The sequence below is a fragment of the Periplaneta americana genome, chromosome 1 (assembly GCF_040183065.1).
Source record: "Periplaneta americana isolate PAMFEO1 chromosome 1, P.americana_PAMFEO1_priV1, whole genome shotgun sequence".
Taxonomy (NCBI): domain Eukaryota; kingdom Metazoa; phylum Arthropoda; class Insecta; order Blattodea; family Blattidae; genus Periplaneta; species Periplaneta americana.
The window spans coordinates 84,611,994-84,638,053 of NC_091117.1; the positions used below are offsets into that span (position 1 = coordinate 84,611,994).

The window sequence follows — 26,060 nt, forward strand, 5'->3', positions numbered from 1 at the left end:
AGTGTGGATCTTGAAACTCCTTATCTGCTGTTTATGGTTATGTAATCTCTTGGCAATGATACGTTTGATACAGGTTCGTAGCATCTCTGCAATCAGTAGTACAATTTTTTATTGTGCATCTACTAAAACATCAAACATGGCGGTGCCTACTGTAGGATTAAATAACAACATTTTTATGCCCGTACTAGGACTAGGGACATCTCAGGTAAGATTTTCTGAAGTAACATACAAGTGTCTTGGAAAGATTGAAACATAACACGGCAGTTCATGGCGGATGGCGTATAAACACATGTTAGGACTTTGTGAACGACAAACGTAAAACTGTTTTTCTTATGGACTATTTGTTTTGGCATTACGAGAGCTGAACCCTGGACGGATCCTTACACTTTGACCAATTGTGCGTATCATACTCGTATTTGCGACGATTGTCGAAGTGCGACTGGTGGCCTAGGTGGCATTAGTGAACCCGACGCTGACAGGTGGTTCGTCCTGCCTCAGCCGCTGATAGAGGCAGGTCCCATTCGCACACAAGTGTCCTGATAAACCCCAGGCACCCTCAGCCTCAAGCCCTTCCTATTTCAGCATCGGAAACCCGTTCTATACCTCTAAATCATACCTGCACAAACAGCGCTCAACGAGCGCGCGCTCCTTCAGAGCGGGAGAGCTGTGTTTACCGCTCGCCGAAACTGAGAGGAAGATACGTCAGAATGACAGACTTGTTATAGGTAGAGAAGAGGGAAACGACCACTCAGTTATCTAGTGGAGTGCAGTATGTAGGCCTATTATCAGTAACTGTTTGACGTTGCTTACCTACTGCTACAGTACAGTATGGAGGAATCTAAAAGACAGAAATAACATTTCACATTTAACCTAAGGGCTAAGGGCTAAAGACCGTTTGAATAATACTACTAGCCTGGTTGAGTTTTACAAGACTAAACATTAGCAATAATATCCACGACTACACAGGCTGGCTGTGAAAATGATTGCTATGTTTGGCTCAACATTTATATTTGTGAGCAACTGTTTTCTACAATAAACTTTAATAAAGGCAGACATCGAACATCTGTAACTGATGTTTCATTACGATCAGTAGGCTACTGTTTCTTTCAGCTGCCAACAGCATAAAAACCCGTTTTGATGTACTGATAAATAAAAATATAACATTTAAGTAGCTATAGAATTTCTATTATTTCTGTAAAATAAATATTTCTTTATTAATTAATAATAGTCCAAAATAGTTTTGCAAACACTGAACGGGAATTCATTTCATAAACACTCTTAATAGTACTTCCATTTGTGCATATTCTGTACGAGATCACCCCTACTTCCAGTCCACCCTTATACAGAGCGCAGCTAATATCTGCAATCCGCTCGTGAGCTGTGAGCCGGCTCGGAGAGCGCAAAACTTGTGCAGGCCTGCTCTAAATCATTACCCCAGTCTATTTTTAACTATTGCAGAAGATAGATGAGATGAGACGGTGGGGATTGTTGGTGCAATAATACAGAGAAACGGAGTACCACGAAAAAAAACCCTCTGCAATGACTGCTATGTCCACCACAAATTCTATTACAACCTGATCGGGTATCGAACTCGGGCCGTCAGGATGGAACACCAGCGCGCTAGCTCTTGAACCACAAACGCGGCTACATTTTCTGTGTAGCGATATCGGCTCCAGGTAGGCCTACCAAAGAATCAGAGTTCTACTCCAATTATAACACTTCCATAAAAACGAGTACCGATATCTCTTTTGTCTTGTGTTATCCTAAGAGACAATCTGCATTTACCGTTGCATATAATTATCACTTGTTCGCTTTTTTCCGTACCAATCCAACCTCAGACAGAAAACAAATCAATGCCACTATTTCACAACTCCATTCTGTGAGCCATGCACAAACAAGAACTGACGCAAGACAAACAGCTGTGATATCGAGTGTAGGAAGTTTTATGCAACGTGAAACACGAATCCTTATCTGCGGTTACATAATCCCCTAGTAATGATACTTTTAATATAAGTTCGTAGCATCTGTAATCAGCAATTCACTTTCATTGTGCTTCTACTAAAATATCGAACATGACGGCGTCTACTGTAAGATTAAATAACAATCTACACATGCCCGTACTAGGATTGGGAACATCTCAAGTAAGTTTTTCTTCTTCTTCTTCTGCGTCATGAAATTAGGCCTTTTGACCTGTTTTCACATCAAGCGAAATTGAATGAATCCTCCCATCTAGTGATTGGGCGTCCAACACTTCTACGTCCTCTTGGTTTGTATTGTAGTAACTGTTGGGGAATTCTGTCTGTAGGCATTCTTCGAACGTGCTCATACCAGCCATTTCTCATGCTTTCGATTCTATTTGTTAAATTAAAAATATTTAATTCTTTTCTAATATCTTCATTTCGTTTCCTGTCTAATATTGTCACACCTGCTATTGAACGCAAGAACTTCATTTCTGCAGTTTCTATTTTTCTTCTGTCTGCACGATTAAGAGTCCAGTTCTCACTTGCATATGTTAAGGTAGGTACCGCCATCACTTTATAAAATTTTAATTGTGTACTCTGTAGTGTTTTATTTTTCAGTGTTCTTTTTATAGTGCCGCACATTCTGTAGAATTTATTTAATTTAATATTAATATCTTCTTTCTGGCAGTATGATACGTTGCATCCCAAATAATTAAAATTGTTCACCTGTTCTATTATGTTGTCATTAATGCTGATTTTACATCTCATATGATCTTTTCCGTTGAATGCCATTACTTTCGATTTGCGTTCAGAGATTGTCATATTGAATTTCTTTGCTATTTCATTTAGTTTGTAAACTGCTAATTGTAAATCATTTTCAGAGTCGCTAAAAATTGTCTGATCGTCTGCGAACAGTATAGTGTTTAAAATTTTATTGTTAATTTTAAAATCCGTACTTAGTACTGATTGCCATTGTACAATTACTTCGTCAATGTATATGCTAAAAAGTGCAGGAGATAACGGGCAGCCCTGTCTGACTCCTTGATTGATTTCTAATGTATTGTCGCTTATTGGGTCTCCTTTGTCAATAATTATGTTTGATTTAAAATATAAGCTTTGTACAACTTTGATTATATGTTCTGGGAATCCTTTATCATACATTATTTTCCAGAGTTTATTTCTTGACAATCTATCGAATGCTTTTTCGTAATCGATGAAAAGTATGCAAGTTGGTAAGTTGAACTCTCTTCTCTTCTGGATAAGTTGTTCTATTGTAAATATAGCATCTGAGCATGATCTTCCTTTTCGAAAGCCACATTGTTCTTCTCTTAGCATATGCTCGTTGATTATATTTAGTCGTCTAGTGATAATCTTAGCATATATCTTGTAAGCTATACTTAGTAAGCAAATTCCTCTGTAACTTGTACACTCGTGTCTATTTCCTTTCTTAAATATAGGGCATATAAGTCCTTTTTTCCATTCATCCGGAATTATGCACATTCTCCAACATACATTTATTATATCTAAGAATCTCTCTTTAACTTCTTTTGGAGCATATTTTAGAAGTTCAATATTTAAACAATCTATGCCTGGAGTTTTCTTATTTTTGAATGTTGTAAGAGCGTTCTCTAATTCTTCTATTTCAATAAGGTCTACATTCGCCAGTTCCTTTAATGTGGGGTCAGTGTTTACTTCGGACGTATTTGTCCATAAAGTTTCATAGTAAGTTTTTATGAAGTATTATTGTATACAACACTGTAGCAGTCATTCAAACATGCTTATGTAACATGACAATTCAAGAAGGAGGGCAGTATCACTGCCTTCTCGATCTATACCAGGTCATAATAGGTTTGTTTCTGCAGCGAGTTTGTGATGGTTTAACAACTGTATGAAAACTGTTCCAACCTCAACTATTGCGCATGATCGGTGATGATCGGTTTGAAATTAATTTAAAACGATTCCTGCACGAACGCTCATCTCTGTAAAATAATTTACTAATCTCATATATTGAAGATGTTATTAAATCTCACAGTATGTTTTAATAACCAATGTGGATGAGCACAGAAACTTAAAACATAAATGTAAAAAGTATGTCTGTAGCCAGTCCAGTGAATAAAATTAAAGCAGAATTAGTTTTACGCGCATGCGTCACTCTGGCTTGAAAATGGTTTGCTCTTGATCCACAAATTTTTATGACCGTCAGAAAATGGTTTGGTGATGGTTTGATATGCGGAAAGAGCGCCGACTTTAACCAGCAAATAGTGTTTGAAGTTATCGCTGCACGAACAATAAATTAGATGTGCGCATACCAATATCATGACGGTTGGAAACTGCTGCAGAAACAAACCTATTATAACTTGTGTGAAGTCACTCGAAAAATCTGGATTTCTCTATTAGAGTAGGCTACATAAATTTCAGTGTAATACCACAGTCTAGTGTATACAGTCACGAGGGTGCTAGGAACAACAGACTGTGCCGGTACTATTTCGCATTGATGTAATGAGGCGCTATTAGCAATCCTAGTGGTCAGCAACTATCCTTGGATGCATATTTACTATGTATAGAGCTTCGTGACTGTATATACTAGACTGTGGTAATACTCGTATAATATTTTAACGCGTACAAGAGCTCAGTTTTATCTACTGCAGTGTGTGCATAAATTCCACTTACTTGTTATTGCGGAATAGTCGCAGCAATAATTATAAAACTTTATTATTTTAATATGAAGAGAATTTACCATGTTAATATGACTTGTTCACAACATCAACTTTTAAGTTTTAAAGTGGAAGATAGTTTGAGATTTTATAAAGAACTTGTATTATTATTTTAATGTAACACATCTACCTTCCTACATTCATCATGGTTCCCCCTATGACGGTTATACATGAGTACGGTTATATTACGTATGTTTTTTTCTATGGTATATAGTGGATAAATATAATTCAATACATTCAGCACAGTAAGAAACAAATATACACAAATAAATAAAGACAAATTTAATTTACAGGTTATCTACCTTACAAAAATTTATGCGTAATTATAATGTATAATAATACTGTGAATATAGAAATGTAGGTACAGTAAACATAACCTATTGTTTCAACATGGCACCAAAATATCCGTGCGATGCTTCTGATGCAATTGAAAATTATTGAATCATGTATAAATCGATTATTAAAAAATTTCGTCATTAAACATATTTTATTTCAATTAATTACATGATTACAAGTTAGGTATTGTAACAGTTACAAGAACAACATGGTAGGCCTACCATTAATTTTTTTTTCACACTTAATTCTTTTTTTGGTTCAAAAAGTGTACATTATCAAAAACTGTATTATTTATAACTTAATTATTCCCTCCACATAAAAAAGGACAATAATATTTTATGTTTAATAACAAATGCGGTAAACAGAACAATGGTCTGACTGCTGTTAAATTTCACCAGAGTATCACCAATACCATTGAACTTAGTCCTAGTCGCAACTTAATTTACACATCAATCAATGTTTTCACTTTCACATAATGTATATTATTACACATATTATATTATTACACATATTTATTGTTTATAAAACAAGAAATTTGATTAAGAACATAAAAGGACGCAATATTTCATCAAATTGGAGAAGGGACGGATATAAAAGTACGACGTTTTGTAAGCATCAACACAATTCCACTCCAAAAATAATATTCAAATAATAGTTACTCGTATTACGTCAAAAGCCGTAAGGAAATTAATCTCAAAATTACTTCCTAATCACTGTTTCAAATATCATTAACGTAATTACACTACAAATGCAAAGTTTTGAAATAGCACTATTTTGAAGTTACATATTAGAATGAACAATCCAATCAACATCACTGATTGGAACTTCTAGTAGCCTAATTACACCGTGCCCCGCTTAGAAGGATTGAGAAATAAATGATCACCATTTAAAATCAGATGAAGATAATGTTTTGATTTACATCTGACAAGATGCAGAAACTGTCCAAGTTTATGCACCAATGGTTTAAAACAGTTGCATGTTCATGCACATGCGCACTAACGTTTATCGTGGAAACAAGCCTGGCGCCATTCAATAGAACATTCCATCATTGGACCATTCTCCTTCATCGAGGCACAATCAAAGGGACATGTGCAGAACTTTTGTTGTTGATCAACTCCCCCAGGATCGGGTTTTCAGCAACAAGAAGAACCCTTGCCTAGCCACCTAGGTCACCCGACTTGACGCACATTGACCTCTTTCTGGGGCTTTATGACGAATGTTGTGTACCAACGTGGTACAGTTGACACTTTGGAAAACTGAGACAACGCATTATAAATGCAGCTGCGCTAATCACCCCACAAATGTTATGGAACACTTGGCAGAAGGTTGAGTACCTTTTGGATGCCTTCAGGGTAGCTCGAGGCGCACACATCGAGTTGCACTGACCATTCTCCGAAACTCGGAGAGTTTTTACATCAAGTTGTACAAAAAATAGGTTATAAAACCATTACAGTATTTATACTTTAAATTAGCACTAATTTCTCGATCCCTCTAAGCGGGACACGGTGTAGCCTATATTAGAAGACACGCCATTAACGGAATTTGAAGTAATTTCAATGACCCTTGGATTTTTCACTGCAACATGAAACTTCAAAATGCATTTATCTCAAAACTTGTTGTTTCCCTTTTGAACTGGCCCGTCAATATAACATCCCCCACTGATGTGCGACAACCCTATCATCCCCCATTGATCTTCATTGGCCCACAGCAGGGGCTTCATACATAGTCGGTTGCAAGTGCTGAAAACAGGATTAAGGGTTATATAATTTGTAAAAGCTAAATGACTCTATATTTTTTCAGGCTAAACCGGGAGAAATGTTGCAAGTCGTCAAGGATGCCATCGATATAGGCTACCGTAGCTTCGATACAGCTAAGATATACGGCAATGATCACGAAGTCGGGGAAGCTATTAGAGAGAAAATAGCTCAAGATACCGTTAAGAGAGAGGAGCTGTTCGTCACGAACAAGGTAAACAGACATCAGTAATATGAACAAAATGAAAAAAACACACATTCTGAACACCCAACTGAATTTCAAAACACACATCTTTTCGACACAAACATGAACACACTCCACCACAACAGGAAACCACAAGATAGCGCTGGAACTCACTAAGCCTCCGAGAATAACGGACACCACGTCGAAACTAGACAGCCAGGTAATTTACCATAATATTAACACAGTATAGCAGTTATTACTTGTTCTGTGATATAAGCTTATAATAGAGTAATTTAATCAAAGGCTTAATGTGAATACCATTTTGTGAATATTCACATTGCCTTATTATTTTCCAGCTCTGGTGTTCATACAACAGAGAGGATTTGGTGGTACCAAACTGCAAGAAGACCCTCGAGGCAATGGGTCTGGATTATTTGGATCTATACCTCATTCACTTCCCTACTGCTCTGAAGGTCAGAAGTAACTGTAATCATTTATTTAACATTTGTATTGAAAGAACGAACAATAATAACGGGAAAAATTATAAATAGAACTTCGTCCAATATTAATGTCGCGTGGTGGACTTGTTTTGTCTTTTAGAGACCGCTTAGGCTTGCTATGACACATTGTGTGTCCTTATATATGCGATTATGCTGCACGTCCGACAAATGGACCTTTGTGAAATGATGGTGATGTGTTCTCGGATGTTATGTTTCAGTTCTTCCGAAATATGTGAATTATTTTTGTACACGTTACTTTCTATTTCTAGAGTTCGTCAGAGATTCAAGTCAAGGAAAGAGACAAATTATAGCTATTACATCGATGACTAACAGACAAAAAAAAGTTACCACTACATAATATAAGGTGTAACACAATTGTATTGTATCCAATGAAGAGAAGTAAAACGTTACTAATGTACTAATAGGATGAAGCATTTTATTCAATAGCTACTTCATAACCATATTTTTGTGCTTGTAGTATGCATTGGCAGCTAATATTATGTAAGTCATTCCCTTTCACAGTATTTATTCACCTACAAATTGCAAAGGCGATTTCGATATAGTGTTAAAAGTTATTTTTAAAATTTAATTTTACATACTAAAATAATTGATATCAATCTCAACTAACGTCTTCCAATAATTTATTACACATTTCTATTGTGTAGAAAGGTAAATTAAGAAACTGTTTAAAAAGTATTTCATCATATATAGGAAACACACACACACACAGAAGTTACATTCAAATAATGATTGTCATCATTATAAAAAGAACTCCTCTTATAATATATAGGATGGATGGTAACCTCTGCACCAAAATGAAACTCGTAATAGATCAGGAACAGAGATTTGTAAAATCTGAGTAAGTTTTTTCTCTAACATTCAGCGTTTTAGAGGAAATCGTTATGTTTCTAAGAAGCATTTGGCAACATTATCACGGCTGGTGCAATAGCTCTAAGCAAGCGGGGTCTGCACTCCTTACCTTCCCCACCCCCTCTGCAGTACTCAGTCGGTGACATGTGACATACGCTGCGTTACAAGATTTATTTAAACGATTTTCGCTATTATTCAGTTTAAATTCATTGCTAAATAGTTTAATTTGCAAATAAATATTCAACTTATTAACTGTTCAGATTATTTTACTTACCTGCTTGTATAGCAATCACCCATTTCTCTCGGGCCATTATAGTAATAGAGCGCTGCAAACATTGCTTAACGGTGCTTCATCGAAGGACAAGTGTAATAAAAGCTTTGCTATATTTAACATTAGAATCACCTCTTAAATTTTGGTGCAGAGGTTACCATCCTCCCTGTAAAATTCCATGAGATTTTATACATGTTAACTTATTTGTATAAATTGTATGATTTAGGAAGGAGACCATTTCCTCCCAAAAGACGAAAACGATAAAATTATATACAGCGACGCAGATTATGTGGACACGTGGAGAGGAATGGAGAAGTGCGTAGAACTAGGATTAGTCAAAAGCATTGGATTGTCTAACTTCAACAGTCAGCAGATAGACAGGGTTCTAGAAATTGCAACTATCAAACCAGTCGTCAATCAGGTAAGAGTCATGCTGTAAAAAATATGATGTATTTCACTGATAGAAAAACACTGCAAATGAAATTAATGTTGGTTCTCAAGAATAAAAATATTAAAAAATCCAAGTGTTCTTTTTAATGAATTAAAAAACTGATATTATGTATGACTTTAGAAGCCGAAACATGCCATGGGTCTGTATCCTAAATTGAAGAAGAGGAAAATATAGGCTTTGATTATGACTGGATTTCGGAAAAGATTTAAAGTCTTTCAACCGTATGTTGAAACGCATACCTCCGAAATTTTCGTACTACTTATATATTCCAATATCCCAAACAGCTGACAGTTTGAACTAGCTAAGTACATAGTCTTTCAAAAATATTATTCACGATTCATTCAATTTTATTTCTAAACTATATAATTCTAATTTTTTGTACGCATATATCGAAAAACATAGAGAATTTAACATGGATACACACGTATTGCATTTATAGATTACATGAAGGCATTTGATACAATTCACAGAGAAAAATGATTTGCAATTTTATATAATGATGGAGTACCGAAACAAATAATCAACAGCGTACCTAACTTATAAAGAAACAACTAAATATCTGTTAAAGTAAACAAGAGACTTTCAGTACTGAAAACAACCGCGGATCCGACAAGGTTATGGATTATTTCCCTTTATTGCGATGTACCGAAATAGATATATTTTCGTGCAGGAATTCTGCGTTGCCATATGATGAATGATCAGTGAAGCGGAGAAAATTTCTCTCCGCCACCGGGATTCGAACTAGGGTTTTCAGCTCTACGTGCTGACGCTCTATCCACTAAGCCACACCGGATTCCAATTCCGATGCTGGATTGAATCCTCTCAATTTTTAAGCTTCACCTCTTAGTTTCCCTTTATTGGCCAACCCTCATGCACTGTGTCACAGATGTATGACAGTGGCACAGTGTCCAACACACTAATGTGCAGAGGTGCACTCATTACGAGTGACTAAGTGGCCGGGATCCAACGGAATGAGCGCCGTCTTAAATCACTAAGTGATTATATACGCATATCATATTGCGATGTACCAAAGTACATATGATATTTCCGTGCACGAATTCTGCGTTGTCATATGATGAAGGATCGGTGGAGCGGAGAAAAGTTTTCTCTGGCTCCGGGATTCGAAACCGGGTTTTCAGCTCTAAGTGCTGACGCTCTATCCACTAAGTCACACGGATTGAATCCTCTCAGTTTCCTAAAGCACGGATCATTAGTCGTGCATTACCCTGTATAAGCCTAGCCGATAAATCTACGGGATTCTACTTTTTACATAGCTTAAAGAACTGAGGAACTGCAGAATATAGAATGTGGTTCAATGATAAGGTTCATTTTCAATTGAATGGGAAAGTCAACAAAAAGAGCATGTTGTATAGATCGGTGAACATCCCCGTATCATAATGGAGACCATAAAAAATACTCAGGATGTTGTCCAGTATGAGGATATTTTATTGTTTTACCAATGTTTTTGACAAATATACTGAATACCGTTCGTTACAGCCGTACACATCAACAAGACTTTCTTCCACTTTTCCAAAGAATGGATATTAGTTTTGGAGAAGCGTAGCCTATATTTTAACACGACGGGGCTCGACCGGCCACTCCTAAGTATTTTTTTCTGAAAGAGCATTTTGAAGTCCTGTCCATCATGTTCATTCGACCACAGTCTTTGTAATTACACCTTATGGGTTTTCCTGAAGCATGCCACATACAGAGATAAACTAAACAATACCCAAAAACTGAAGATTACAATTTCGACAGTGATCCGTACCATAAGAGAAATTTCTCCTTAAGTTGTGAAGACTTCAGAAATTTTTGCAGATCATTTGGAACGCCAACATAGCTAACATTGAAGACATTTTTACAGGATTGTCGCTTTCCCAAATTGACTGATCATCACCATAAACCTACAAACAACAAAAGATTTAAGTAATTTAGTTTTTAAATGAAAGTCAATGAACATAGATTCTTCAATTTGAAAGACTCTGGATAAAATATCCAATAGACTAGGCGATTCTTCCATTATTTTTTAAGACGAATCCGATGATAGAGCCTGTACATGGATAGGAAACATTGGAGATTCTCCATGTTAACGCATGACTAAAAAATTTATATCGATTGTGTTGAACAGAAATCTTGTATGACAAAAAACGAACTGAATGATATTACACTTTATTTCTATGAAAGAAGTCTTCCCAAATCTTCTGCAAACACATCTTAAGTTAAGGCAAGGATACAAATTTCACAAGAAGAGATTTAAAGAACCTCTTATGTCCGACATTTGTTCGTAATCATGAAATTAAAATGTGTCTTTTTTCGTTCTCCTGTAAAATTGATGTTTTTGACATACCAGGTTGCTGTTCAACACCATTGATATTCTCCTGCACATGAAGTAAAAGTATAATAATTTATTCAATTTGTTACTTGCTGACATATTAACTTCTATTTCAGATTGAATGTCACCCATACTTAAATCAGAGTAAATTGATCAATTTCTGCAAGGAAAGGGAGATAGTTATAATGGCTTATGCCCCATTCGGAAGGCCGGGTAGTAAAGTTTTCTATATCAGGCACGATACACCTCTGCTGTTTGAAGATCCGAAGTTACAAGGAATTGCTTCCAAACATGGAAAGACAGTGGCACAAGTCATTTTACGTTATCTGGTAAGTGATTAAGTTTCTGTGAACTACAGTGAGTAGCTTATATGGAGCCATAAAATCATAGATATGCAAAAACGAGGTCAGAATTTGTATATAAATAAATTGAATATCATAAATTTCTCTTAAGGCAGGTTCTTTATCATGTAGGAAACAAATCTCCCAAGGGTCAAAGGTTTTACCAGGGTCTCTGAAAAACGGAATCAGTTTAATAATAATAATAATTTTATTTATTTATTTATTTATTTATTTAGAATATTAACGTGCAAAACAACAGCACAAGGCCAATTACAGTTTAGCACGATACAAAACAGAACAAAACAACAAATGATGATGAGAATGAATGATAGAAAATGGCAATGAGATGAAACACAAACAATATAATAGTCTACATCAATCATTGATCAAATGCAGCAGAGTAAAATAGCATAAATAATTATAAAATTAGTACAATGAGATAATTGAAATAATGGAATAGTCTACATTAATCAATTGACCAAATGCAACAAATAAATGGACAAATAATTATTAAAATTAGATCAGTGAGATAATTAAAAAATGAAGCCTGGAATAATATGAGTAATATTGTAAAGATATGCAATTGACAAAAATAGTATGATACATATCTTAATAAATGGCATTATTAATAATACTGACATAAAAACTCAAACATATACTACACATTAAATGGATCCAAGTTGAATCCATGCAAATTAGCATATTTAATGCATCTGCAGACCGGAGAGAGAGATTTAGGATTCCTATTATAAAACAATTTATGAAATCTTAAACCCTTAGCAGGAATACGAAGACTGATATTGCTTATGAAGGATTCACAATCAATATCACCCTTAATGACTTTACAAAAAAAATAAATAATCAAGATCCTGACGTCTGGTGAACAAACTACCGCAATTGAAATATTTGCATTTAATCTCATAGTTATACTCGGAATTTGGTAAAAATCTATAAGAACACAAGGAAATAAATTTTCTTTGAATATTCTCCAATTTAGCCGAGTCAGTGGAAGTAATGGAGTTCCATACAACAGATGCATATTCAAGCTTGGATCTAACCAACGTATAGTATAAAATTAATAAACACATAGGAGTGGAAAAATAATAAGTTATAGACCTAATTAGACCAAGCATTCTTAATGAATGGGTATAAATATATTGCACATGATCATGGAAATATAATTTTGAATCAAGTAGGACACCAAGATCTCTAATACAATCTTTTTTAGTAATTACGACATTACTGAGAGAATAGTTAAATTTTAGGGAGATAGTTTTCCGTGAAAAGGAAATAACAAAAGTTTTGGATTGATTAATTTTCATTCCATTTTCAACAGACCATTGTGAAATTGAATTAATGTCATTTTGAAGAATTTGACAATCAACCAAACTATTAATTTTACGAAAGATTTTGAGATCATCCGCAAATAAAAGGGAGCTAGAACTTATTCTTTTACTTATATCATTTATAAATAATAAAAATAGGAGAGGTCCCAATGTAGACCCTTGAGGAACTCCGCATAAACTATTAAATGGAACCGAGAGAGAATTACCTAGTCGAACACAAGACTGTCTATCTGTTAAATAATTTTCAAACCTATTAACGTAGTTAGTGGAGAGACCAAAGTTACTTAATTTGTTTAATAAAATTTTGTGAGGAACAACATCAAATGCTTTGCTAAAATCAAAGTAAATTGAGTCAATTTGACCTTGATTTTCAACTATAGGCATTATGAGATTAAGATAGGAAACTAAATTAGTAGTCGTAGATTTCCCTCTTGTAAATCCATGTTGGGCCGAATTGATCTTATTTTTGACGTAAAATGAAATGCGTTTGTGAATAATTTTTTCAAAAATTTTAGAAAAATTGTTTAGGATAGAAATGGGTCTATAATTAGTAACACTGTTTTTATTACCATTTTTGAAAACTGGAATAATGGATGCTTCCTTCCAAAGTGACGGGTAAATTCCTGTTTTTAAGCTAAGATTGAATAAAAAAGTTAAAACAGGCAAGAGAATATTAGAACAACCCTTGATTATAAAATTAGGAATGTTATCAGTACCTTTAGATTTATTAGGCTTTAGCTTTTTAATAGCTTTATTTACATCATCGAATGTAATATTAGGCAGGGACAAACAATCAGTAATATTAGAATCATAAGTAATGAAATTAGAGTTACAATTTTGGTGAACAGATTTAAATTGACAAGCAAATGTATTTGCAATTTCTTTTTCATCTGTGATGTGAACGCCATTTATTATTAATTCTGTGGGATTACTATTAGTTTTACGAAAAATTTCGACATATTTCCAAAATATATTTGGTTCATGCTTTAGGTTATCATCAATTGATTGTAACCATTTCAATTTATCAGATTTAATCCTGGCTTTGACTTGTTTTCTAAAATTAGAAAAAATTTGATAATGATGATCAATTTTATGTTTTTTGTAATTTTTATGAGCTTTATTTTTTTTCTTTATAAGCTGACGTAAATCGTTTGAAAACCATTTAGGATAGTGCGATTTTTTAACAAAGGTGACAGGGACACAAAGAGATATAGCATTGTTTATAATTTGAGACAAGGAATTTGCAGCAGTGTTTACCTCAGTAGTCTGATATATGCTAGTCCAATCATAATTGTATAGAATATAATAAAGATTCAGATAATCACCTTGAGAATAATTTAAATAAGAACTGATTAGAGAGTGTTCCGGTAACGATAATTTTACTTCAATATAAACAGAGATAGATGGATGATAAGTATCCTCTAAAACTAGAGAATGATCGGCAAGTTTAACTGTACTGTTTTTATCATTAGTAAAAACCAAATCAGAAGCTTTTTACTCGTAACGGTAGAGTTAATTTGAATTAATCCAAGAAGGCAGGACGAGGAATATAAATCCTTAGCCTTAATTTTAGAGTAATAATGAGTATCATTAAGATTGGAACCAGTTGACCAGTCCATACCAGGAATATTAAAATCACCAAGGATTACTATTCTAAAATTATGAGTATCGAGATTTTTTTCAAGAAAATTAAGATAAGATTTTAAGTGAATGTGATCTGTATCAGGAGAGAAATAATGGTAACCTAATAACAGATTAAAACCATCAGTCATTCTAATTTCAACCCAAACGCATACACTAACAATTTCTAAGTCAAAACGCCTTCTAGTAATAGGTAACTGGTTGCTAATCGCTGTTAGGACACCACCACCTCTTTTTTTGTTAGTGTCTTCAAACAGTCTATCTGCACGAAACACAGAATAGTTATTTGAAAATAAATTAGAATTAATAACTGACTCAGATAACCATGTTTCAGTGAGACAGATAATGAGATCATTATTACTCACTATATTCTGAAAAATTTAATCAACTTTAGTGTTAAGTCCGCGAACATTTTGGTAGAAAATCTCAAGATGATTAATAGAACTGAACATTGAAAATGAGAGCGAGCAAGACTAAGACTAAGAGGCATTTCCCTGAGAATCAACGGAGTTCGAATTGGCAGAATGCGCAAAGTGCTGCTTAGGCTTTAATTTACCATAAAATGGTGCAATTAGGCAACCAGCAGGCCAAACTTCAGGATTGTTAATGGAATCGAAATCCCTCACATCAACAGTGATGTGAAAGGAAGAATATGATTGATATTTGGTTTTTAGTTTAGTTACAGCAAGAGATCTTAGCTGAAGTTGATTCTTCAGAGAGTCCTCTATACTGTTTGTGTTGACTTTGGAACTAAATCTCGAAACAAATAGAGATTTAGTTTTAATTCTCTCAGGGGCCATTTCAATGCTACTCATGGCCAATGTTCCAACTTTAGGTTCTCTTTTTTTATATTTTTTGCGAGTAACTAATTGAAAACCATCAGATACGTTGGCAGAAGTTGAAGCATTGGCCTGATTCAGTTCGAGATGTCTATCTGTAACAGGAGGAGTTGTAGACACAGACTTCCTTGTTGCTGACGCATCGGAATTGAAAGTATGCGAGTTGTCAGCAGCTTTGTTCACAGACACTACCTTGCTATATGATTTCTTAATGGGGTCATTAGACTGACCCACAGAAGAAATACTTTGAGATGATTTAGGGGGGGGCAGCACCCCTTTGATAACAATTCTGCCATTTGAGCTTTTAGAATAGAATTTTCATTTGCAAGTTCAGCGTAAGACTTCTTAGGGCCCTTAGCTTGCACAGATACATATTGCATTGATTCAAAAGGGACATTTCCCTTATTAGTGAGTATGTTAGAATTAGTCTTCACCAAAATTTCGGCCATCTGAATTTTCAGAGCCGCATTTTCATTCTTAAGTTCTATCATCTCCTTTTGGAGACTCTTCACGTATTCCAATATGTCGCTCACTGTGTCCAGAATGTTCACACTATTTAATCGAACAGTCTCAACCTGGACGGAGAGTGAATCAGCTGAAGGCAGGCTCGGTAGGTTGAGCTCCCTTGAAGGAGAAACGACTTTTTTTGTAGGCGAAATAGGCTTTTTAGAACTTACCGGAGTTTCGTCACCTCGGGAAGTTTTCATTGCACTTACGCAGCACTCGCATTTGTATGAAGAGATGCCTCCATCCATGAAGAAGTTGTACTCCATCTCACCCAGATTGATACAATCCAGATGATATATTGATCCACAAGGCCCCGCACATTTAAAAAATTTCTGCCTACCGAAGAAGGCAGCGCGACAAACCGGGCAAAGATCCTTGCTCGCCGGCATACTGAATACCGCGTAATGCTAAGTAGGCCAGATGTCGTAACTGAAACACTGTTGAGCGCAGCTACGAGCAAACACGTCTACCTCGCATGACGGCTAGATACCTAATAATGATGATAATAATAATAATAATAATAATAATAATAATAATAATAATAATAATAATAATAATAATTTATTGCCAGAACAAAGATACATATTGATTTTTTATATAAGAACTCTGAAGCACCCCCAGAAAGTTACATACTCGTGCTCAGAGGGTATTCCACTTAAGTTAATGTTAAAAGACATTTTATTGAATAACAGAGTAAAAAGTAATAAAAGAAAAAAAGAAGAAAAAAAAACACATCACAATAATTGAACTTTAAATTTTCTCTGTTAACAGCAATTTTTAATAGATTTTTTAAAATAAGGAGCATTAGCAAATTGTATGTTTGGGAATTTATCTATTATCATGTTATAAAGCCTTGGACCGAAGTTGCTACTGTGATTATAAGCTACAGTTGTAGTACGTTTAAGAACTGTCAAGCATATGTTGTCTGATCTTTTGGTTTTATATTTATGTGAATATGAATTAAATATGTTGCTGAATACAGCAACTCAGAACGTTATAAAATGGTATTCCTAAAATAATCGCCATTTCATGATGCACCTCCTTTGATAATTAATCCACATAATATTGCGTGGGCACACAAATGATTGATGTGGAATAAGCATCAAAATTAATAGTTAAAAAGTTATAATAACCAAGTATGTTTACGAGTATATTGATTTGCTTTTACGTTTCACCTCTAGGCAGAGTGAGTGAGTGAGTGAGTGAGTGAGTGAGTGAGTGAGTGAGTGAGTGAGTGAGTGAATATCTAAACGAACGGAACATTCAAAGTATTAACCAGTGAATGATTCTTTTATTTTCAGATTCAACACGGAGTTGTACCAATCCCAAAATCGTCAAATATAAATCGACTACAACAAAACATAGATGTATTCGACTTCGAACTGAGTCTTGATGAGCTTGCTACTATAGACGCCCTGGACATCGATAGTAGGATATTTACATATCCACAGTATGTATCAAGAGAGACTCTTCCTTATAGTACCGTATTACATAAGTATGATTGAGAATGAACGCAATATTGACAAGTCATAAAAGACATTGAAAAGACTAAGTAAAGAAATTATCGAAACGAGGAATTTTCTATAATTACATCAAGTCACCATATTATTATTATAAAAAAACATTGCCTCGTTTTCTTTGTTTAGTGATCAAAGTTAGAATTTTCTCTCCTAAGGAGTCGAAATTCTTTTTTCACCCAAACAAATTTTGTGTTTCATTCTTGTTTTCAAGGCAGCGGTAATATTCCTCAATGCTGACAACATGAATGGAAAATTCCGACAATTCTAGTGATAGGACAGATTAAAGAACTGAATTATTGAAGGAGGAAGTGGACGTGAATGTCAAGGTGGCACTTTGGGTGCATGCGTTCAATAACACGTTTGTCCACTCTGAAAGAAAAATGACTTAGCTATGGAAATGTGAGGTTAAATGGGATTCGCAACGTCAGGCACAGCTTTCGTGAGCACAACTCTGTTATTCTCACCGCACTAGAGCGGAGAAATACGGTATTTCTTTCATAACTCGGTATGTACTGTACTGTACTGTACTTCCTTGTTTTCAAAACTCTGTTAGTCAAAATTCCGGTCGCAACACACTGGCTTCATGCAATTCAATGAAGATTCCTGCCGAGATTCATTTACCAGCGAACCGTGTCTTTGGGCGAGTTGTGAATCTATAAAGAAAAGAATGTACTATTCTCACTCCTCAGACATACGTGGAAATCTACAAGGAAGTTGGAGAGGTGAAAATCACTGGAGATGATTGCAAATTATATGATATTATGGGACTCTTACATATCCTACTAACATAATCAGAGAAAAGAAAAGAATATTTATTAAGGAGGACAAATCAAGAGGCCATAGAATGGTCAGGGTAATAATGGAGCTTTATTACATAACGCATGACCCAAACTGTGAAGAAATATAATGAAATGAGATTGTTCCTTCGAAGAAAGAAGTCTACAAGAGTTTTCTCTCCAGCATCCTATTTCAAAGGATAAGAAAAATGATGTACTGAAGTTTCTGAAGAGTTTTGCGGGCCAAAATTGAAGAAGAAAATGAAGCATTAGATTTGGAATAGGTACAAACCATTATTATTTGGTACTGAAAATGATAATGTAAAGGAAAATGGTCAAAGGGATTGTGACTGTGAGGAGGATGGTATTAGATTCAATCTGTAAAAATGTGATGTTTGTTATTATATTTTGTTAAAAGATAGGAATATTTAAATTTCAAATGCTGATATTTCTTGCAGGTAATTTTCCACATATGAATATTATGTTATAACCTGTTTTAATTATTAATAGTATTGTGTTTCTCAAATGTTACTTTCGTGAAAACTTTGTCGATTGTTTTTATTTAAAACTTTGTTCATCTGGAGTTTACTTTCAAAACTTCGTTAAGTTCAGAATATTTTCATTTGTAAGACATTAAGTATTGGAAGGCGATTTTTGAGTTTAAGCCCACTGTTCACCGAGTGCTTACGTTATTGGTGAGATAAAATCCTTCATGACACATTGTTTAATTTCCTTTTTTTATTTTTGTCCATTTCATATTTTATGGACAAACGTATTTTGAACGCAAGCCCTACATTTATGATTATTAAGAAAATCTTTTTCGGCCATGTACAGATCTACAATGGAATGTATAAATTCACTGAATTTCAACTAATCGCTTATGACTGGCGACTTTACTGCTTCCTAGGCTATGTAAAAACAATTGAAATTGTAACTCGGCTAACAAGTTACTGAGGAACATCATAATCTAATTATGAGTTGCCAAATTCTTATACCTTTAACTTTTTTAATATAATCTTGTATTCTCTCAAGGTACTTCTCCCGAGTGCTTAAAAGTGCCTATGATATTACCAATTCTAAGAACGGAGGTCCTCATGAATTAAGTAATTACAGGCCAATAACGCTACTTTCAACTTTTTAAAATTATTTAAGAAACTGCTTTACAAGCGAATTATTGATTTTTTTCCAGCTAAGTAATAAATAATTTATCAAAATATTAACGTTGTTTCATAACAGCTAATCTACGGATTCTGCTTGCGTTGAGTATGTTAATTTTGTATCAAGATGTCTAGACAAAAAATAAAATGTGGTTAGGCTGCTTTTTAACCTATCATGTGCCTTTGACTCTACTGATAATGCCTTCCTTAACTATAAATTAAATAATTTAGGAATTAAGAAGGTCGAATGCTGCCTTAATATCTTTTGTCAAAAATCGTACTCTGTCAAAATAAATTGTAAAATTTTCTGTAAATACATAGTACTGAATAATGGTTGCACCAAGGATCTGTTCTTGGTCCCTTACTATTGTTTTTATTTTTGGTAACGACTTAGAGCACTACTTTGACTTTCATTGCTTAATAATGTATGCTGATGATGTTTCCTTGGCTATATCAGACAACTATCTGGATACTTTAAATATCAAAGTCATAAAGATCATGGAAGCTTTTAAAAACTGATATGAAATTAATAGTCTTATAATTAATGTTGACAATTCAGATTATTTTTTCACAAAATTGGAGTTCTTTTTCTAATTCTCAGTTAACTACAGTATCAACCTATAAGTTTTTAAACGTAACACCCATTGATAATTCTCTGTTGGAATCCTCATCTAGACAATGTCTCTAACAAACTAAACATAATTTTTTATGCTATGAGATGTTTAAAACAAATTCTTCATCGTACAAACTTGTTAACTATGTAATTTGCATGTGTTCAGTCTATCTTATCTGATAATGTAATACTCTAGGAGTCTAGGGCAATGAAACCTGTAATCAGGGGGTTTTTATCATCCAGAAACAGATTTTAAGAATTGTTTTAATTTAAAACCAAGAGAATCTCTTAGAGACATTTAAAAAAATTTTAACCATTGTCTACTTCTTTATTGTTTTATAAATCAGCTCTTTTTTACAAAGAAAAACAACAATGAAACGTTTAAATTAAATAAAGATGTCGATATGTATTATACAAGAAAAATAAATGAAATATATTTATTGCAAACTACGGGACATCTTATTATTCAAAGTCAAAGTTGTTTCTGTCAGTTATGTAAATTACCACCTGATATATTGCAAATTTGTAATATGAAGATGTTTAAGACGACGCTAAACGACTATTTGTTTTCTAAATGAATTTACTTACTGATTGGCGTGTCCATCTGTACATTTTATGGCAGCTGGCAAAAATAAAATATAATATGATCCGACACGACGCAACACGATAAATACGATATATAAAGGCTTTCATTTCAAAACCTCCCAGTATAAATAGCTAATTGTTTAAATTGAATTTAATTTAAACAAAAAACACGTGAATTTAAATATTGAGGGGGAAGTCTGAAACCAGGCTTAATTGCATATTAGATTCCACCCCCATCCTCAGCTACCCCCACCTCCCCACTTTGAAATTTCAAATGGGACCTCTGTATTTTTATACTTAAATATGAAAGAACTTCCAATTGTTTATACACCTCATTCATTTGTTTTCGTATCTTTTGTTTTGTATCGTCGCCTAGCAAACTGTATTTTTGTTATTATCAGTTGATTGTAGGATGAAAACACAGCTTATTTTGTGTAATTTCCTAAATTTAATCAATAAGGATGATTTATGTTCACTCTTGAAGGGTATACACCATTTTAAAATAATTTAATACACAAACAATTATTATATGAAATGCTCAATAAGTTTTTGTAGCTTTATTCTCTTTAGCTCTAATCAACAATAACAAGAATCTAGGTTGCCAGGCGACGACAGAAAACAAAAGATGCGAAAACAAATTAATGAGATGTATAAACAATTGAATGCTCTTTCATTTCAAGTATAAAAATACAGAGGTCCCATTTGAAATTTCAAAGTGGGGAGGCTGGGAGTGGGGGATGAAATCTAAAATGCAATTAAGCCTGGTTTCATACTTCCCTCTCAATATCTAAATTCACGCGTTTTTTGTTTAAACTGAATTCAATTTAAATAATTAGTTATTTATACTGGAAAGTTTTGATATGAAAGCTATGTATACATGATAATATGACAGGATAACTCCTAACTTATATGATATTTTATTAGTTTGTATTTATGCATTTATACTTTTTTGTGTATTTATTTTTATTTACCCATTTACTTATTTTTTATTTTACGTATTTATTTATTTTTTTATGTTTGTACTTACTTACATGGTTCTTATTTTTGTTTATTTTGGTATTTCTTTGTTCATGTATTTCAATATGTATTTAATTATTAATTTATCCATGTATTTATTTCTTAATTTTTGTATTTATTTAATATATTTATTTGAACTGTCCGTCAAATTGTCTTATTAAATATCAAACGAGGTTTCAATTTCCTTAGAAAAAAGTTTTATGATATTACCAATGATGTTAATGACAACGATACTAGTAATATCTTTAATTACTATTCTATTGCAGGCGTCTTTCTTGACCTCGATAAGCTGAATATTTTTGGATCATTATACAGTACCGACATAGAACATTTAAGAAAAGCAACCACTGAAAATACATTTTTACTCAATATTATTATTATTATTATTATTATTATTATTATTATTATCATTATTATTATTATTTCATTACATGGCATTGTGACTTTACCCTCTTTGGTGATATCTGGTATTAGTTGGTAACACTGAAGAGACGGCCAAATTAGTCTTTTAGGAACTACTCTTACGTGAACCTCACTATCTCTTTATTCCATTTCAGCTTCATGGACTCTAAGGATTACCCATTCTATATAGAATTCTGAAGACATACCTTTAACTTCAAGACGAAATTCCTTACTACGATGTATTACAGCGAGCTGAATGGGGTGACAATTTGTGACAATTTTGAATATACTAAGTACAATAAAAATGTCAACATAAATCAAGATTGTATTTTCCTTGTTTGTAAGCAGCATGTAAAATAAATTAAATACAGTAAAACCTTCCTAAAACGTACCATCTATAAAAAGGAAACCTGCACAAACGAAAAATAAATTTGGGAACGGAATGATTTCCTGTGTAAAATAATGCTTTAAACGGAAAACTGCCTAACGCGAAAACGGAATCATTTTTGGGCACCATTTAGATAAAAAAAAAAAACCTTATTAAAACGGATAATTTTAAGCGTAACTGTTGCTAAATTCTATTAAATCATTTTTAATTTTGCGATAATATTTTACGAAGCATGGCATAATTTTTTTGTCTGACTGTGCATGCAATGATCTGGAAGACTTTCACTATTCTTTGTCAGGCTTTTGGAGTGAAGCTTCTCTAAACATGCCACTATTCTATGCTTATTGTCAAGGACCCGGGCAGGTTACTGACCCCGTGTACCGTTACTTCTTCCAACCCTCTTGCATGTTCGTTCATTTATTCTCAGTAAGCCACTACAGCAGTGGCGCTCGTGAACTTGTGGATTGGAAGAGCTGTAATAGATTTCGGTACATACAAATTTCACTTCTTGATATCATTACTAATAAGTATAGGACAAAAATAAATGCACTACATATCGAAAAACCAAAACTTCCTGACTTAGTTGGGAGATGTCTGTGGGACCATTTGCTAATCCCTAAGAAAAAATAATGCCATCGATTTCAGTCTGAATTTCAGATCGGCAGACACTCAACTTACAATCTACCAGTTCATTCTGAATTGTCTTAGAATAACCTTAAACATTGGCATGTTCCAAATGATTTTTGAGAGGCTCGTTTAGATTACTCACGAACTGTAGCAACCCACGAAACACATCAGGGTTCTTCGAATCGTTTTTTCATCATGTCCCCTAAGGGGAAGTTCATATTGGCCACAAAATTTGATATAATCAATATTTTTTTAAAAATAATTTCACGATTTTTTCTCACTTCTTGATTATGTTTGAGAATGTTTGTTCTGTTCGTTTCACTTAATTGCACAGCAGTATGAGTTGCGTAACATAGCCAATGAAACAACATTTTTCAAGTGAGACTGCGAAGATTCGTGCATTTTGCTTTTTAGGGGAACATGTCCTAAATCTGTCACACCACTCCTAGTCCATGCAGCATCACCACCGAAGAGGAGGTAAGGAAAACAAAATACAGATTTTTTTTTGTTCACATCCACGTAACCACAAATGTTTAGCGTAAGTTTCATTGTTATACTTCCTTACATATATGCACTATTTCGGCTGGAAGAAGCTTAAGTAAGATTTAAGTCGGCTAACGGACGACCCTTTAATTTCACTTCATTACATCAATATTCTCCGCAAGGGAAAGTTGAGAAAAATAAAAGTAATATTCTGTAATTCACACACACTCATGCTTGCACATTTGCACTGGTTAAGTTACGGTACTAAGACGTCACACCAAAGCAACACTCAGATATACTGATAGTCAACAATTTTCTAAAACTGGAAAAGAAGTCTCTTTCGTATTTTACGTGCTATATCAAAAGGATTCTACTCGTGCAATCATTTTGAGTTAAGGCAAATATTAGGTTCTGCTGGAGGCTGGATATATACGTAATAATAAGGCAAAAGAGAATATTAATTTCGTTATATTAACTCGATAAGATTCTACAACAATAAGTATGTGAAAAGAAAATAAAAATTTTGTCATTAAGTTTCAAGGGAATAGAGAATCCATTTGACGCAGCATTACAATAGCGGTGTGGGAGGAGAGGAAAGATCCCTTGTGGCCTGGCTCTGCAAGCCACTGCGGCGAGATATGGGTTTTAAACAGCGGCAGTTTCCCTCTGCTTCCCTTCACCTCTCTACCCCCTCTCTATGAGCTGACCACCCTGCAGATCCCAGGACGACTTTGAATGCAATGTCAATTCCAACACAGTCGACGCGCAAAAAGATTATGCATAAGATAATAGTACATATTCCCGGCCAGATGAAATATACAGCAATTTACCAATAAAAACTGTAATAATTATTCTACAAATTAAAATAAATATTATTTTTATTTTCCTGTTAAAGCAGGGAGTGCTGCAGCTCCGCAGCTCTTATGGACGAGCCGCCCCTGCACTACAGTGATAAAGGACAGTGCGAGTAGAATAAAACTGTGAATAATTGTAGTGTAGTGTCAATTTAGTTTCACATTTTCGTTTATTTATTCTGAGTTTTAATACAGTGTTAAATAACAGTGTGATTTAATAAAAAAAATCCTAGTTGCCCAGTTCTATAATGGAAGAGTGGCTTCATTCTTTTAATGGAGCAATGAAACGTCAAGGTCATAGGGCCATACTGTTTTTAGACAATGCTACCTGCCATCCAAGGATTGATTTATCTAACATGAAGTTAATTTATTTTGCACACAACTTCAGTTACACAACCGATGGATCAGGACGTAATTTACACTCTGAATTGATGCAGGACGCGAAGAAAATATTACAACGTTCCCTTCAAAAAAAAAAAAAAAAAGTCGCGGGAATGAACTTTAAAAGAAATGTGGGGCCCAAGATAATAATTATGAAAATAAAATTCACTTTGCATGTACTGTAGTAACTTTTATTTCAAATTATTTCTTCATTGTGTTCTTCCTACAGTTTTGCAGTAGTCTATTCTTAGTTTTGCCGAAATTCAACCCTTTGTAAAACGAACACCTGTGAAAACGGAAAAGAAATTCTGGAACGATCGCGTTTCGTTTTAGGGAGGTTTTACTGTATTTTTAATTTTAACTTCGGTTGTACATAGGTAATTTATTGTATTACGGATATGAGTATTATTTTAAATATTAAAACAAAATGATATCTATGTAATTTACTCATGGAATTGAAGACTTCCCTCGAATAAGAGTGTAACCAACAAATCTATAATACACGTTGCAGGATAAAGGAAAATAATTTCAGGGAAATATATCATTAGGTCTATATTTACAAGCAGAACCATTTGATTAATCAAGGATACAATTTTATTCAGCTGTTGGATGCATTAATTATTGTTATAAATGAATACTTCAAAATTACTTTTTCCCGCCGACGTCACATTTTTCATTAATTTGATGTTACACCCTTTTTCGAGGTAGGTCTTCAATTACAGAATAAATTTGCTCTATCTATGAGTACGGATCTTCAGTGAGAGAAAACATTACTGTCCCGACATGGTAATAACCTAATAATAATTATAAGTTATTTATGAGCAATATTTGAGTACTGTGATTTTCGGTTATAATTTTCTGTAAATATCCTGCTTATTAATGGTTGATTTTTTGGTAGTCTGACATTTCCTTCACGTGACACTCACTGCAATTTATTTTGAAGAAGGAAGGAAACTGGGTCTCTGGAAGCACTGTTAACTTCATGGACAACATGCACTCTTTCGCCTCGATTCTTCCCCAATCAGCAGTATGGCTGGAATGAACTGAATGTCCCTTTATGATTCATATGTTCTAAAATATTACTTCCTATACATATTTTTGCCTTTAAAGGAGTAGGCCCCATCAAATGCAATTACTTTAGCTTCTTTATAGACATTTCCAATCCATATTAATTTGATGTACTTACTCATATCATTGTAACCTGTCTTCT

General features: G+C 34.0%; 1 protein-coding gene across 4 annotated transcripts; it reads left to right on the top strand.

Moving 5' to 3' along the window:
• LOC138697655 (aldo-keto reductase family 1 member B1-like) lies at positions 1 to 25,287 on the top strand. 4 transcript variants are annotated; one of them, XM_069823109.1, is made up of 7 exons: positions 1 to 73; positions 6,812 to 6,979; positions 7,306 to 7,422; positions 8,817 to 9,011; positions 11,490 to 11,702; positions 17,349 to 17,497; positions 22,273 to 25,287. In XM_069823109.1, the coding sequence occupies exons 1-7, from the start codon at positions 56 to 58 to the stop codon at positions 22,313 to 22,315; spliced, it is 903 nt and encodes a 300-aa protein (XP_069679210.1). In that variant the 5' UTR covers positions 1 to 55; the 3' UTR covers positions 22,316 to 25,287. The 4 variants fall into 4 exon arrangements, with proteins under 4 accessions (XP_069679210.1, XP_069679203.1, XP_069679218.1 ...); XM_069823102.1 differs by having other exon boundaries at positions 69 to 205; XM_069823093.1 differs by lacking the exon at positions 1 to 73 and adding an exon at positions 1,982 to 2,141.
• Positions 25,288 to 26,060: the final 773 nt, after the last annotated feature.

What these genes read in the sequence shown, in the direction of transcription:
- LOC138697655 (XM_069823102.1), top strand. Translation starts at nt 137, where the DNA reads ATGGCGGTGCCTACTGTAGGATTAAATAACAACATTTTTATGCCCGTA. An exon ending in TAGGACTAGGGACATCTCAG is followed by an intron (nt 206 to 6,811) that starts GTAAGATTTTCT and finishes ATATTTTTTCAG; the next exon opens with GCTAAACCGGGAGAAATGTT. An exon ending in AAGTCATTTTACGTTATCTG is followed by an intron (nt 11,703 to 17,348) that starts GTAAGTGATTAA and finishes TTTTATTTTCAG; the next exon opens with ATTCAACACGGAGTTGTACC.